The sequence below is a fragment of the Melitaea cinxia genome, chromosome 6 (genome assembly GCF_905220565.1).
Source record: "Melitaea cinxia chromosome 6, ilMelCinx1.1, whole genome shotgun sequence".
Taxonomy (NCBI): Eukaryota; Metazoa; Arthropoda; class Insecta; order Lepidoptera; family Nymphalidae; genus Melitaea; species Melitaea cinxia.
This window is the reverse complement of record NC_059399.1, coordinates 16,175,302-16,192,160: the sequence shown is the minus strand read 5'-3', so window position 1 is coordinate 16,192,160 and position 16,859 is coordinate 16,175,302. Positions and strand designations below refer to the sequence as shown.

Below are 16,859 nucleotides of genomic sequence, written 5' to 3'. Positions count from 1 at the left end.
TAAGTCGGCTCATAAGTCTTAAATACTAGATCTGTGTACAATTATTTACATAGTTTGGTCATCTGAGTCTGATTGTCTGAGTCTGATTGTCTGAGGGACATAGAGCGAAATATGAAACTGAGGGTTCTGTCACTGAAAATTGTTGTAAATTTAGAGCTAAACACGTTATGGAAAAAGAAAAAGAGGTTTTCCCTGCCACAATCAATTTCTGTTAAGAGTTCTTATCTCAAGGGTTCATTTCTGGTACATTCCATGAGTACATGATAAAGAATTATAACATATTATTTGATGTAAATGATATGAATCATTAACCAAATTTTAATGGATGACCATTAACTAATTATAGTTTCTTAAACGTGTAATTAGCTTCACTGCTAATTAATACATCAAGTAGAGACATTAACATATTTCGCAGAAGATATTTTAATAGTAGGTGAAATTACTTTTTTAAAGATTCTAAATTTACTTTTAATATAAAATTGAAGTTGTGCGTGTGTTATTGAAGTGAGGTGACGTTGGATTTGGAATTTTTAATTTCTGTTACAGATTCATCATGTACGCAGACGTTGGACTTCGATTCCCCGATTGGGATTTAAATAAGAGCAAATGTAAGTTTATACATATATTTTTTTGATCTATTATTTTGACCGTTTATATCATAACAAGGAATAGAAAAAAAATTGAATTGATTTTTTTTCTTGAAGTAGAGTAGAGAAAAAATATCAAGTTCAAAATTTTTAGCTACCAAACTAGGCAATACTACTGTTTTAATTAATGTTTTACGGTCGTAACCGATCCTGCTTTGCCGAGACGTGGACACTGACGAAGGGACTGGTCCACAAGTTTAAAGTCGCTCAACGTGCAATGGAACGGGCTATGCTTGGGGTTTCTCTCAAAGATAGGATTAGAAATGAGACTATCCGCAAGAGAACGAAAGTAACCGACATAGCCCACAGAATTAGCAAGTTGAAGTGGCAGTGGGCTGGCCATCTGTGTCGTAGGACCGGTGGTCGTTGGAGCAGACGGGTCCTCGAGTGGAGACCGCGTCTTGGCAAACGCAATGTGGGACGTCCTCCGGCCCGTTCGACCGACGAATTACGTAAGATTACCGGTGTAGGCTGGATGAGGATTGCGGAAAACCGGGATGTTTGGCGCGAAGTTGGGGATGCTTATGTCCAGCAGTAGACTACAATAGGCTGAGCTCACTGGTTGACTGACTGATCCTGCGACACGTGACCAACCCACTGCCACTTCAACTAGCTTATTCTTCAGGCTATGTTGGTTAATTTTGTTCCTTCATGGATCATCTCATTTCTGATATTAAGAGAGACTCTTAACATAGCTCGTTATATTGCATGCTGAGCGACTTTTAAGATATGGACTAGTCCCTTCGTCAAAGTCTTCGTCTTGGTACCGTATATTAAAAAAGGCAGGATGCACTGTTCAAAGACTTTTGACTTCAACAACTTATTTAAAAAAAATCATTAAATAAATTTAAAAGTCGAGACAAAATTAACGTATATGTTAATATCTAAAGCATAGATAATCTCGTAAAATACAAATAACGTGTACTCGAAAATATAATTGTGTGTACACTTGTCATTTGCGGATCTGCAGACGAAAACTATAATCCCAAGGATACTTAGGTATTTTTTCTCTAAACCTCTACGTCATAAGCTTATATTTACAGACGTCACGTTTCTGTCAATTTCACAGTTTACCGACGAGATAAACAACGTTTACCAACAGTGATATCTATGTGATCGTCAGATTATTTTCTTATTTACACTAACAGTAAGATTGAGTTTCTTCTGTAGATGCGAAATATCGTGTAATCTTGATAGAGAGGTAAGAGTTTCCGTCATGACTGCGCTATTATGCGACACTATAACTTTGACGTGATTAAACAAATAAAGTTTTTACTACTGTCCAATTAATTAATATTCGTTAACCACAAACTGTTAAATTCTTATTTTTTTACTGTAGATTAATTTTGCCTTATAATCCAAAAAAGCTGATTTATTTCCGTATTTTTCAACAAAATAACGAAAAAAAACGTGAAGCATATACTAAATATAATGTAACGGGTATAATCTTGATGGTTATAACATTATAACTAAGTGTGTTGTTAACATTTTGTAGCTCAAAGATACAACTCAATTTTCTATTGTTAAATTTATTGACGCTCAAAATGGCAGAATAACTAAGTATATAAGACATCGAAAAAATGAACTAACGTAAATATGTAGGAAATTCATTGAATTAATCAAGCTTAAGTTTAAGTGCAGTGTTTACGAAATCAATTGAATGTAAATGTAAATAAGCTAATCATTAGTAATCAAAATCTATATCAAGAATCACTCCATTCAAGTAGGCTTCGAAAGCACTTTTGAATCGTCATTTTACAAATTAAAATTCTATTGTTTAAATTTATTGATTACTGCTAAAGCTGAAGTTATCACCGATTTATAATGTAGATTCTGCAGATAATCATCAGCAAGAAACGCCATAATTACTCTAAAAAAATTAAAAAAAAAACTGTATTCATAAAATTTGTAATATCTTGCATGAAATACAGCGCCACTATATGCTGCAATCTTGAATCGAATAATAAGGCTAAGATTTTTTTAAATAATTTTAAAATCTTTTACCTAACCTTTTAAACGGAAAAAATATATTAACGCTTAGTTAAAATTAAATAAAACGATTAATTTCAAATACAATAGAATAATTATTGAAATTACTACATAGAAGATTAATTTTGCGTGTAATGTTTTTCCCGTCATACATAATAATGCATGTAAAGATTAATTTATTAACTGTGATGATAAAATTAAATGCACATGGAACGTACCTAATTACTATTTTTTTACTGTTGTATAATCGAAATTATCCCAATTTAATTAAACATAAATAATGCTATTGTAAATTCAGATGAAAAGTAAGTTAATGTCTTTAAAGACTTTATCGAAATAATTGTGTTTGCTCGCAAACGAAAAAAAACCGACTTCAATTACATCGACGAGTAGTACAACGTAGATCGACGAAAAAATACTCAAGTAACTGCGCGTCATCAAAGATTACTCAAAAAGAAGTTATCAGATCTCAATAAAATTTATATGTGACATGACAAACATCAGCTTTCGATTAAATTAAAAATTATTAAAATCGGTATGTACACCCAGTAAAAAGTTATTGCGGATTTTCAAAAAGTTCCCTCGATTTCTCTGGGATCCCACCATCAGATCCTGGTTTCCTTATCATGGTACCAAACTAGGGATATACTCTTTCCAACAAAAAAAGAATTATTAAAATCGGTATACCCAGTAAAAAGTTATTGCGGATTTTCAAGAATTTCCATCAATTTCTCTGGGATCCCATCATCAGATCCTGGTTTCCTTATCATGGTACTAAGCTTAGGGTATCTCCTTTCCAACAAAAAAAGAATTATCACAATCGGTACATCCAGTAGAAAGTTATGCGGTATAATACAACGTAGGTCGACGAAAAAAGCGTCAATTAAAAACGCATTATTAGATATAACTCGAAAAGTAGTTGTTAGATCTAAAATAAATTTAAATGGGACCAATTGGCACACACCACCTTTCGATTAAAAGAAAATTTGTCGAAATCGCTCCACCCAGTCAAAAGTTCTGATGTAACATACATAAAAAAAAAATACAGTCGAATTGAGAACCTCCTCCTTTTTTGGAAGTCGGTTAAAAATACTAATTGATTTAACTTCTCGACTGAATTCATCTTCAACAAATTCTACTCAACATCTTAAAAATAGCATTAACAAATTTTATGTTGACTGTTAATTCTCGCAAGTTGATTTTTTATATGGCATAACCCAATTCATTAGACACAGTAAAAAGGAGACAAAAAGAAAAATAAAAGTTAAACTACAATATAAAAAAATAAGAATTACATAAGCAATAATACTAAAAACAAAAACAATGCAACATTAATAAATATAAAAACATAAAATTCGTTTCTTATAACATATTATATACAAAGTAATATTAGGCATTAGTTCAAAGATTTAATTTTGGTTTATAGACATAAAGGCGCAGAAAATCATAACATATTTATAGGTAACTAACTGCAAACGTTGTCTTGCCGCTAAACGCTATTAAGAAATAGGGGTTGGTGGTAGAAGGGTGAAAATTTAGGGTTGTATGTATTTTTTAATGTTGTATCATAAAAAAATAGAAATTAAAAATTTTGTCTAAAAAATAAAAAAAATTTTTGGGGTGGACTACCCCTAACATTTAGGGGGATGAAAAATAGATGTTGGCCGATTCTCATAGATACCGGATAAGCACAAAAAATTTCATCAAAATCGGTCAAGCCGTTTCGGAGGAGTATGGCAACGAAAACTGTGACACGAGAATTTTATATATTAGATTATTGCTTAATAACTTACCACATTGATTTCATTCTTTTATTGCACGACAAATATGAAACATCTATAAAAATATATTAAGCATCTGAGTATGCTGAATATGCTTTAATTAAAAAGCGGAAACGTTAAATTGAATTTGTATTAAAAAATAAAAGTAAAATAATAAATTTCCTCATAAAAAACAACTATGTAAATTTTTAAAAATACAATGGAGACATTTTTTTAAAGCGATGTTCAAAAGTGATAATTTCGATAAAACAGGAATTACAAAAAAAAAAAACAATGATCCCGGTAAAAAAAAAACAATTATATTAAATTTAAATATACACCAGAGAAGTTATTTTTTACACAAAAGATTATTAATATGAAAATAACATTTATTTGTAATGAAATATAAGAATCTGCTATTGAATCTTAAACTGAGGTAGGGCCACTTTAGGCATTTTCCTGCTCTGAATTTGGAGCAGCCCGATTGGGGTAATACAACAATCTTACTGAAGACCACAGCTAAATAATACTGTTTTCAAGCAGTATTGTGTTCCTGTTGGCGATTAAGGTGACCAGAGCGCCTGGTTGGGGATAGGGTTGGCAACGCGCTTGCGATCCTGGGGGAATTGGGTATAGGGTCGACAACGTGCTTGCGATGCCTCTGGTGTTACAGGCGCCTATAAGATACGGTAATCGTTTACCATCAATTGAGTACTCTTGTTTGCCGATCTAGTTGTATAAAAAAGTGTGTTTGTGTACTTATGTACGCATGTAAGAATTTATACTTCATTGACTAGCTAACTTCACGTCGCTAACTTCTTCGTTGACTGGCTAAGTTCAAGGTGTCGGTTTTTTCCCGTGACGGCGTGCGCGCGCATCATAAGAATTTCCTCTCATATTTTTTCCCTACACGCCCAAAGAAGTATAACTTCAAAAAAAAAAAGAAATCAAAGAAGAAATCAAAAAGATATAAGCCTTCTCTTGTTACAGAATAATTCCTTTTATATGTGTTAACTTAATTCTTTCTTCCTAATTAAATTAATAATTGCAAAGGCTTATTTTATTAAAATTAACAGAAAAATCTTCTTATATATAAAATTCTCGTGTCACAATGTTAGTTATACTCTTCCGAAACGGCTGGATCGATTTTTATGAAATTTTGTGTGCATTTCGGGTAGGTCTTAGAATCGGCCAACATCTATTTTTTATGCCCTTATATATAGTAGTATATTATTCTATATATTGTATGTTATAGTAGTAGTTGTAGATTTGCAATTACTGATTTAAGAAAATTCATCTCATAGCCGAAATCATCTGCTGCTTTGGCACTATAGAAAGCCATTTTAATTAATGAATGAAGAACAATTTTTTATAATTTTCATATAAGATAAAGGTATGCCGTGGGATTTCATTGTGTTCAAGTTAAAATTATTCACACGCACTCAGGTAATAGGCAAGCAAAAAATTATATGACCTCTTAGTCCATGGTTAAATTTATTTTTAAAATTTTTGTTGATATGATGTATAATAAAACTTACACTTTAATGTCACACCATCATCATTATGGAATTTTTCTATAATTTAATTAGTTAAAAAATTTACAGGCAGCATGTTATATGAATCTTGCCTGAAACCATCAAGATCAATCATTAATCGTGCCTCGGGAAGCACGTTAAGCCGTCAGTCCCGGTTGTTATCATGTACACCTGATAGCGATCGTTACTCATAGTAGGTAATATATCCGTAAAACCGCATAGGAACAGCTCGGTGGATTAAGCTCTGATCCTTCTCCCTAGGAAGAGGCCTATGCCCAGTGGTGGGATATTACAGGCTGAAGCGTAATAAACTCTGTTGGAACACAGCCCTATTTGAGTAGTGTTGTATTCCTGTGGCGAACAAGGTAGCCAGAGTTCCAGGTGAGGTTACCTTATCGGTCGGCAACGCGTTTGCAATGCTCCTGGTCTTGCAGGCGTCTATAGGCTACGGCACTTACCATACACTTGTTTACCATTATAATATAAAAAAATATATATGTACATCTTTTCAAACTTGTCGTTTTTTTTTTTTAGTTATGACTTATTTTTTATTTTTTCCGCAGATGAAGAAACCGACTACCTCCCGCTTGTGGCTACACCAGGGCCAGTCATGATGATTTTAGCTATCTATCTCCTATTCGTACTTAAGATTGGACCTTCACTTATGTACAAAAGAGAACCTTACAAACTAACAAAAGTATTGATACTGTATAATGCGATACAAGTGATCGCCTCCGCTTATTTGGTTCAAAGGGTAAGTTCAAGTCAAATAAACCATGACAACCTGATAGCCACGACACTGACGGTCACCAACCCGCCTGCCCAGCGTGGTGACTATGGGCAAAACACATGAGTTCACGTTATTTTTGGCGTAAACTTTTGGAGGCCTATGTCCAGCAGTGGACTGTATAGGCTGTAATGATTGTAATGATTGAACCTGATAGCACTTCTTGAGCCTTATAGCCTTATTTTTATATAATGTATTTAAATATGTTAGTTTATTTTTCGATTTTACAGTACTTTAAGCAATTGTGGCGCCGGGGGCTGACACCAAAAACTTGTTATATAAGCAACGATAATCACCGGGATGAGGTAATAATATTACAGGATTATTAATTTTAATCGTATTCCAACACAAAATTGAATAGAATTATCAGAAGTTTTTTTTTTTCAATTTACGCAACAAATTTTTTTTTAATTTACGCAACAAAAAAAATATGGAGCAAAGCTATTATATAAATGGCCTCCTATGTTTGTAAAAGTTTTTATTTTCGACTTTTTTTTTAATAATGTGTTTTTAAATAGATACATTTTATAGTTTGACGGTTTAAATTTCGGCAAACGACTACAGAAAAATACGAAATTAAATAGAAACTTAATGGAGATTCACATATGTGGAAGTTCCTTTTCAAATCAATTCACATAATTTATAATTCATTTATCTGCTTTAACAAATCAATCGAAGCAAACAGCTATAATGAAATAAAATGAAAGTAAATAAATACTCTTCGTTTGTAAATATTTTTCTAAGAAGAATAAAAGATGTACTAAGTATACATTTGTAGTTGTGTTGTCAGAACCACTGACCTTGATCTTCGTCAATGTCAACCAACATTGTCACACGTATTCACGCTACCATAAAATATTCTTAAGTCAATAACAGGAGCTGTCAGTAAGTAATTTAGTACTTAAATTAAAATGTCAGTCTCTGATTTAGCGGACAGCATACTCTGAGCAAATATCGATAAAATACAATTATGTAATATTACATATACATATATGGCGGGAAGCTATACTAAAATCTCTCTCCCGCTGAAAAAAAGGTGTGAAGCTAAATTCACCACGTTATTCCACGGATTTCCGCTAATTTCCACAACCAAAAAAAGTATCGTTAACAGATAATGTACGATGATCGCCAGGTCTAAATATATTAATGCGCATTTCAAGGTTCTGTAGTATCTTCAAAGAGAAACACCTACAATAAAGCAACCAACAAAACACTATCAAAAACAAAAAACAATCAAACTACAATAACAACCTACAAAAAAGTATTTAAAAAAACTCTATTCAAGTAAATTCAGGCGATACTACTTTGAGTATCTAGTCTTACAACCTTGTGTACTAAAAACCGTTTTACACATAATTACGTCAAGTATCAAGGGCCAGACTTTCATCATTTTATAAAAGCTGAAAGTTTTGTCAGCGCATGCTCCCAACGCCAGTAGAAACAATGGCTAAACATGAAGTTTAGCTCATAGCCTCTTCGGGAGATACCCTCACGGGCTCTTAGGCTATTATTAAATGAAGATAAAGCAACGTAAAAATGTCACGCTTGAAAAGATTAGCTATAAAATATTACAGTCAACTTTGTTAATAGATAAGGTAAACCGTTACCGACTTCTTAAAATAAAGATAACTCTTAACCGTTGACTTTTTAAAATAAAGAGAACTCTAGTGTATTACGGGCAAAAACTTATAACAAAAATTATAGTCATAATAAGAGTTTCAGATTAATCTGAGATTTATAAGTTTTAAACCTTATTTTATTATCTTTGTTTCTTCATAGTGATTATACAAATATTTGTCCTGCAAAAATATCGAGTATCTACCGACTTACTTCCAAAGATAGTAACCATCTAACGACTGTGTTGACTTAAGTAATATAGTTTCGTCGATCCACTTACAGTCAAACCCCTAAAATATGTACTTTTAATTAAAGTATTAAAATAATACAAATGAAACTTAAAGCATGTTTAAGTGGATTTGCTCAAGCCATTCATTCTATAGTAAACCCTTTGTTAATAATACTTTCACGTAAAATATAATATGAATGATAGTCACATTCAAAACCACAATTTTATTTATTTACAAGAAAAATAACACCAGAACTAGCTAAATGGGTTGTTTATTATATTTCAGATACTCTTTAGTATATGGCTGTACTTCGCTGCAAAAGTTTCTGAACTACTGGACACAGTTTTTTTCGTGATGCGTAAAAAGAACAACCAGATCACCTTCCTTCACTTGTACCATCACTCCATCATGATGATTGGAACTTGGGCCTATTTAAAATACTGGCCTTCCGAAACGCTGTTCTTTATTGGATTCCTGAACTCATTAGTCCATGTCTTCATGTACACCTACTACGGTTTAGCTGCTTTGGGACCGAAAGTCGCAAAATACATCTTCTGGAAGAAATACATGACCAAATTTCAATTGGTAAGTTGAATTTAATTATTTTAAAATTCTAATTCACCTAGCGAAACGATTTTTAATCGTATTTTGATTCAATTTTGAAAAAACTATGTATAATACAGTAGAGCGGCTTAAGTTTGTTAATATATATTGTCGTAGCTGCTTTTTTTCGCTTGACACAGGGTCCTCTTTATTTACCTACGTATACCAAAAAATTTCTGAAATTCTTCTAAAAGGTATTTCATCTGTTCTGATGGGATACCCGATTAAATTTACATGTCCCATTTTAGTTGCAAATTATTTACGCCAACTGACAAAAATTCGTCGAACTACATACCATACCACTTATTTATAATTTTTATTATTTAATGATATGTTTTTCAGTAACTATAATGTTTTTTATAATTTCCTAAATGATAAATCATTCTACTTTACACTCTGTGATTGATAATAAGTAATCAATAAATTATTACCTGCTACTAAAAGTCGAGGTATTTCATTAAATGTACTCATCTTGAATTTTCCACGAACATAATTATTACTAGAATCACATTCCAAACATTTCCCAATAAGTGGTAAATTACAAAACAATCAATGTGATCAGCATCAACCTCTATTGTATTGTACAACCTTTTGACCGTGGAATTCACGGCTGTTTATATTTTAATTGTTACTTCATATTAATTAATGCAATAAAAAACATTGTTTAAAATACTTGGTGTAGATAAGAATGAAGTTGAATGAATGCAGTAGTTTTCAAGGTTAATGAACTGTGGTGACTTGATCTACATATGCAAAAAAGGTCGTTCAAGTTTATGATTACCAAACGATTTTAAAAAGAGCGGCTAGTGTGTATAAAGTATTTTTATTTTTATTTTATTTGAAATAGTAGCGTATTGTTTGTTGATTGGTTTAATGCTTATGTTCCTGAAACTAACACAAATTTATTGGCATTTTTTTTCAGGTACAGTTCGTATGTATTGTCGCACATTACATCATAGCTGTACGAAGGTCTGCATGCCCACCAGCAAGTGGTGTAGCTACTTTTATAGCTTGCAATACTGTATTCTTCTTAATATTATTCTTACATTTCTATTGGCAAAGCTATACTAAGCGAGGTAAAATCCCTTCAATCAGAGTATGTCATCATATCGAAAAAGAGGATTAGTTTTATTCATAGTTAAAAAAAATGCTTCAATAATAATTGTAATTTTTTAGTATAATGTGGAACTTAAATTATAATGTCTCTTATTTTGTAAGTGTAATATTTTATATAAGAATAATCTAATGCGTTTTTTTTTTGTACAAGTAAAAAAAAATATAATATATTTTCTTTTATAGTAACGTTAAATCACTCAAAGATATAAGAACAAAACATCAACCATAATTAAAAAATCAAATAAATAATAAGGCAAGTAATTGACTCTCTGTGACGTAATAAAAAACATGCCCTCAATGGCAGCTTTGTAAACCATAGTATCCATGACAGCTAATATATGAGAATTTAGTTAATTATTAAGTAACAAGAATAAAACAAACAATTAAAAAAATTAAAAATATCGCCTCACAATCAACCGGCCACACACATAAACACAAACGCCCAGACCACGGTAAACATCTGTAATGCCTATACACAAATATTTGTCGTGTGCGGGGAACGAACCCTCGACCACCAGCACAACAGACATGAGCCAGTGCTGTGACCGTTACGCCATCGGATCTTAATGTGTTTTTAACCGACTTCCAAAAAAGGAGGAGGCTGATGTTTATCATGTGGTCACATTTAAATTTCATCGAGATCTGATTACATCGTCTACCTACGTTGTATTACTTGTCGATGTAATTGAAGTTGGTTTTTTTTTCGTTTGCCAGCAAACACAATTATTCAATTACTGCTATATATTATATTTATTTGTATAATTTTAATATATAAAATATTTAATATAAATTTAATACATATTAAACGTAAAAGTAGCAAAAATTATTATACTGATATGTAACTAGTTTATAAAAGGTAATAAATAACGTTAATGTATTTAAAATATATACAATTATATAATCTAAAACTATAAATAGTAAATAATTTTAACTATATCTGACTGAGGAGAATTATTAAAATGTAAATAACATAAAATCCCTGAGATAATATTCATCACGTCATCATTAAAAATGGTTGTTTTTTTTTAATATTTTTCATTCTTTATATATGAAATTCTCGTGTCGCGGTGTTTGTAGTTAAACTCCTCCGAAACGGCTTGACCGATTCTCATGAAATTTTGTGTGCATATCGAGTAGGTCTGAGAATCGAACAACATCTATTTTTCATACATCTAAGTCATAAGAGGGGGGATTAAGGGGGCTTATAACATATATGGCAAAACAACGTTTGTGGGGTCAGCTAGTATATAATATAATTTATTAATTGCAACTATGTGTCATTAGATCACTCTTAATTTTTTGTATAATATATATGAAGAAAATAATGTAATGTAACTTAGTCTTGTTGAAAATTTACTTTTGGCGTAATCTGAACTACAAACGACCTTCACATACCTGTTTATGCATAAGAATAATTTGATATCTACCTTAGCAGATTTTAAAAAAATCATGAACGTCACTAAACGGGTTAGCTAAAGAACTTCTTGGCCTACTCAAATAAATTTAAAATAATTATTATCTATTAAACAGATGAGACAAGATCGCTTCTAGTTTGGAATTCTTACTATTTGAAAGTGAGTTTAATCTCCTTCTGATTAACTTTAACTTTATTTAATTGTACAATTAGGGGGCGTCCATAAATTTCGTGAGGTGTTTTTTTTAATTTTCTGTCCCTCCCTCCCCCCTGGTGAGATGTCGTGAGATTTTATTCAACCCCCTCCCCCATCCCCCAATCTCAAATGAGATTTCTCAAAATGTGGATTTCTTACGTAAACGTGTTGGATTGTTATTGTAAAAAAAAATGGCTTCGTGCTTTTATTTACGACTAGTTAAGACTAGTAATCAATATTGCTGAGAGTTTAAATGTAAGTGTAATAAAAAAAATTACAATAGAATACTTAAATAATACTTTTCAATCAGAAAAAAAATTGCGTGATATTTGCCGAGGCCCCACTCTCTCCAACGTAAGATTAGATGAGATTTTACTCGACCGCCTCCCCCCTTAAACATCTTACGTATTTTATGAACGCCCCCTTACTACTACTATTAAAGTATTGTTAGAAATATAGAAATAATAGAATAGAAAGAAAGTATAAAATAAACTACCAGAGGACTTTAGCTCATATTAAGTTTCGGTCAGGTTTTCGAAAAAAAATTCACTAAAAAAAAAAAAAAGATTGGCTGTGTAGGGTAGTAATGATACGGGATACTTACACATGCTTCAGTAGGAATGTATGGAACCTTCACTTACATCATAACATATCATGTTGTATAAAAAAGAGAAGTAAATTGCTGTAAAGATAGTATTAACCTAAGAGGCCGTGAGGGCCAAACCTTTATCATTTTATAAAGGCTGAAAGTTTTTCAGCGCATGCTTCCAACACAGGTTGAAGCCATTGCTGTTCTTCATAGTTGGACATTGCCAAATATGAAGTTTAACTCGTGGTGGAGAAATTTGCAGCTTTTATGAAATGACGAAAATCTGGCCCTCCTGGGCTCTCGGTCATATGTATGTGTGTTAAATATAAATTGTAAGACTTAAAAGTAGTAACCAAACAAACTACTGGCGTTATTATAATTAGAAAAATAAAAAAAATAGTACAAAGAAATTTGATGTTTCATTAATCGTTCGATTTATAAGATAATTTAGACCCTATCTAAAATATAAAAATTTAAATTGTTAATTATGGTCGAATTTCGACCTCTGGGCGACTACTGGTATGTATTTATTACATACACGGTCATCCTAAGTAAGCAACGATCGGCCTAAAGTAAGCAACTTAATGCTTGTGTTATAATATACTTGGTAACAGCCGACTGGTATAGCTACATATTTTTTAAGCATACATATAAATAATACATATATAAATAAATATATATATTACACCCAGACATCGAACCACAATCCCCGGAGCAGAAATCACTACAAACTGGCTAGTCAAAATTCCGAAAGAATAGGTTTAAAAAAATTTTAGTCTTCGTAAAATCTACCATAATCCACCCAACTCAAGAGATTTCTATCACTACAAATACGGTAAAGGATACCGTCGACCAATACAGCTCTCGACATGACTTAGTTTTTCATACTTAGATAGACATATCGGGAGGAATGATTTAGTAGTAGTAGTAGTCGCCTATCTTTTCCAACGTCGTCTTTGACAACCGCTGGTCTAGAGTATGATTAACCTTTTTATCTTCCGTTAGTATTAAAAATATAATTTGCTTACTTTACCCTGACTTCAAATAGTTATGATAGTGTTGAAAGACGCTGTCAAGAAGAAAATAGTATTTATAGCCTCATTTCCCAGCCGGTTTCTTAGATCCTGAGGCCGAAAAAGATATCTTGGGCTTTTATTATTGTAGGTAAAACCACAAAGTTGGACCAGGCAAGGCGGTAGACCAGGCGGATAGGCAAGCGTCTGGTACGATCATCAGATTCTATCACACGCAAAGCACGCCATTTCTTTTTTTAAAAATTTCTCATTGTCCTGTGGGTTATTATATGTGGTTATTAATATATATTTGTTTGTCTTGTTGAAGGTCTTTTTATAATTCTTCCTTCAACGTTAAAATAGTACGTGTTTCGGTTGCAGATGTTCCCTGATCTTGGGAGCAATGGCAATGTAATGACTTTTTCATAAAATGTTAAATTATTGTTAGTTTAACGCATATTTTTATTGCATAGTTTAACACTGCCCCTGTAAAAATTTAGAAGCAATGATATGTACAACTACCCATCAGCTAATTACCTGTACGATTATGTAGGCGCATCCTCTTTTTTTTAATACGTGACTCACCTTATACAAAGTCCGTACCAGGGATACCAAATCTATATATAGGCTCAAATATGGTTGGAGAGTACCTTTTTATTATACGTATTTAGGTGACGGTGTGTACGCGTCCTTATCACCACCCTCTACACAATAGGGTTGATAGATGGCGTTATTAGCAACTACTTCGGTTCAAAATATCGATCAAATGATATTACACGGCAGATCTACGATAATGTAATAAGCTATATTATCCACTAAAGGGCAGTCGCAGTTTATGATTTATAAATAATTATGATGATCTTGTTTAATTGAAAGCTGATGCTTGTCTTGTGGTCAAATGTAAAATTGATCGAGATCTGATAACTACTTTTGTAATACAAGTCGTTTTTTTTTTTATGATTATGTACCAATATTGTAGGAGTTCATTAAAATAACTAGCCCGCCATCTTTAAAAGTCCACCATATTGGATTTAGAGTCACATCACTTCATGTTTCGAGCTATTCTTAGCAAGCCGTTTCATTTGATATCCATATTGTTGGATTTCATTAGAAATAACCACTCCGCCATATTGGCACTTGGCATTGCAAGTTAAATAAAAGCTTTTAGTAAAAGGGGAAATAGATTTTTTTTTTTTTTTTTTTTTTTTGTAAAAAGCGCTGCTAAAAAAATCTACGTATTTACATGCTACTTGGCATAAAAGTCAGTCATTAAATTTTCTAACGATATTTGAGATGATGATGATAGCTTTTAAGCTCAAGCGACAACTTTTTATATTTAAAATTATATTTGTTCGGGGGCTTCCACGTTTATTATTTTGTTTAGGTCCATATATTTCGGCAATGTTTCAATCGCCATGATCACGGGAAGACTGATTGAGACTGATTGAGACTGTCTCGGACAGTGTCAAATATAAGTTTAAATATGATTAAAGGGTTCATAGATAAAAGTCCAATATTACAATACATTATTAACCAACAACAAAGTTAAAATTAATGAGCTTAGTAACGGTGACATAAATGTTTTTATTATTAATAAAAAATAAGAAAATACTTTATTACATTGTATAGGCTTCGAGAGATTATTTATGATATATTTAGATCTTTTAGTTTATAAAATATATTTAAAATTACTTTTTTATTCATTTTTCAGATTTTAGCCGACGTCAAAAGAAGGAGGAGGCTATTGATTGCACCAATTGTTTTTAATGTGCGTTACTGAATTAAATTTTATTGGGTATACCAATTTTTATGATACTTTCTGACCTACTTCCAAAAAAGGAGGTTCTCAATTCGATTGTATTTTTTTATGTATGTTACTTCAGAACTTTTGACTGGGTGGACCGATTTCGATTAAAAAAAATATTCGAAAGGTGGTGCATGTTATTTTTGTTCTCATTCCAATTTAGTTGAGATCTAATAACTACTTTTCGAGTTATATCTAGTCATGTGTTTTTACTTGGCTCTTTTATCGTCGACCTACTTTGTGTTATACCGCATAAATTTTCACTGAGTGTACCGATTTTGATGATTTTTAATTTAATCGAAAGCTGATATTTTTCATGTGGTCACATTTAAATTTCATCGAGATCTGATTACAACTTCTTGAGTAATCTTTGATAACGCGTATTAATCGACTATTTTTTTTTGTCTACCTACGTTGTATTACTTGTCGATGTAATTAAAATCGGTTTTTTCGTTTGCTAGCAAACACAATTATTTTGATCGAAGACTAGAAGGTGCTCGTCGTGAGTCGTATTTCAATTTGATCGTAATCTTTCGTGTTCATTTTGTTATCAATAAAAATTTATCTTTAATTGACTATACAAGTGACATACACCATAACCCAAATAGACCAGTGCTTTTAAAAATAGTGCCTTTGAAAATGGTAAAAGTGAAAAAAATTATAGTAGGATGAAACCCACTGTAAAAGAAAGAGATTTTTTTTTTTGGCGTCAAAAGCTAAAAGCACTAATATTAAATATTACTTTTGATATGACAATAATATTTGTACACAAGTTCTCTCGTCTCGACGAAGATAACAAATCAATTAATAGTACAAAATAGTTTTTATAGGTGATCATATGTTGACGGTAAATGTACGATAGTGTAAGTGTGCGAAATCATAAAAAATTATAAAGTGATATAAACATCTTTCATAGTATGTAATGTACCTACGTACAAAACAGCAACGCGGTCAAAATAAAAGTTCTAAACAATACATTCTATCTATGATTTTTTTTACATTTTCCAACTACTCATATGTCCTCTATTTGACCTTTTTAGGTCCCATATTACTAGTTTACTGAAGTAAATTATTTTTAATTATTTTTATAAACAAAATACATTGTAGTCAGTTTATTGCAACATATTTTATTATTATAATTAAATTTTATTACGTCTATAATATTTTTTAATTTACATTAAGGTTTTGGTCAAGTTCAGTGTTATCTATAAATACGACGGCATTCGAGTAATCTATTCTTAACGCGTGTGTAAATGAGTGGGGTGTGAGTAAAAGTGCACGGTGAGAGGGTTTGAGTCCAATTTCGTACACATACATACATATTAAGACAGGTAATATGGTAAAAATATTATTTGTATAAATTTTCCCATTTTTATATTGATCTAAGTTAGATAATGATAATATTTTTCAAAATACATAATTTATATACCTAATTTTTGTAACCCTTACATTTATTGCGCCTTACCCCAAAGATTCGGTCTGAAGTTCACGTTCTTATACAGTATTAATTTACATCGATGTAATACCTTAATTTTAATTACACAGATTCATCATGTTAT

General features: G+C 31.7%; 1 protein-coding gene across 1 annotated transcript; it reads left to right on the top strand.

The window, feature by feature from the left end:
* Positions 1-553: 553 nt before the first annotated feature.
* Positions 554-10,294, top strand: LOC123654788 (elongation of very long chain fatty acids protein-like). Its single transcript, XM_045590672.1, has 5 exons — positions 554-608; positions 6,495-6,685; positions 6,949-7,023; positions 8,851-9,150; positions 10,091-10,294. Exons 1-5 carry the CDS (start codon positions 554-556, stop codon positions 10,292-10,294), a joined length of 825 nt encoding a protein of 274 aa, XP_045446628.1.
* Positions 10,295-16,859: the final 6,565 nt, after the last annotated feature.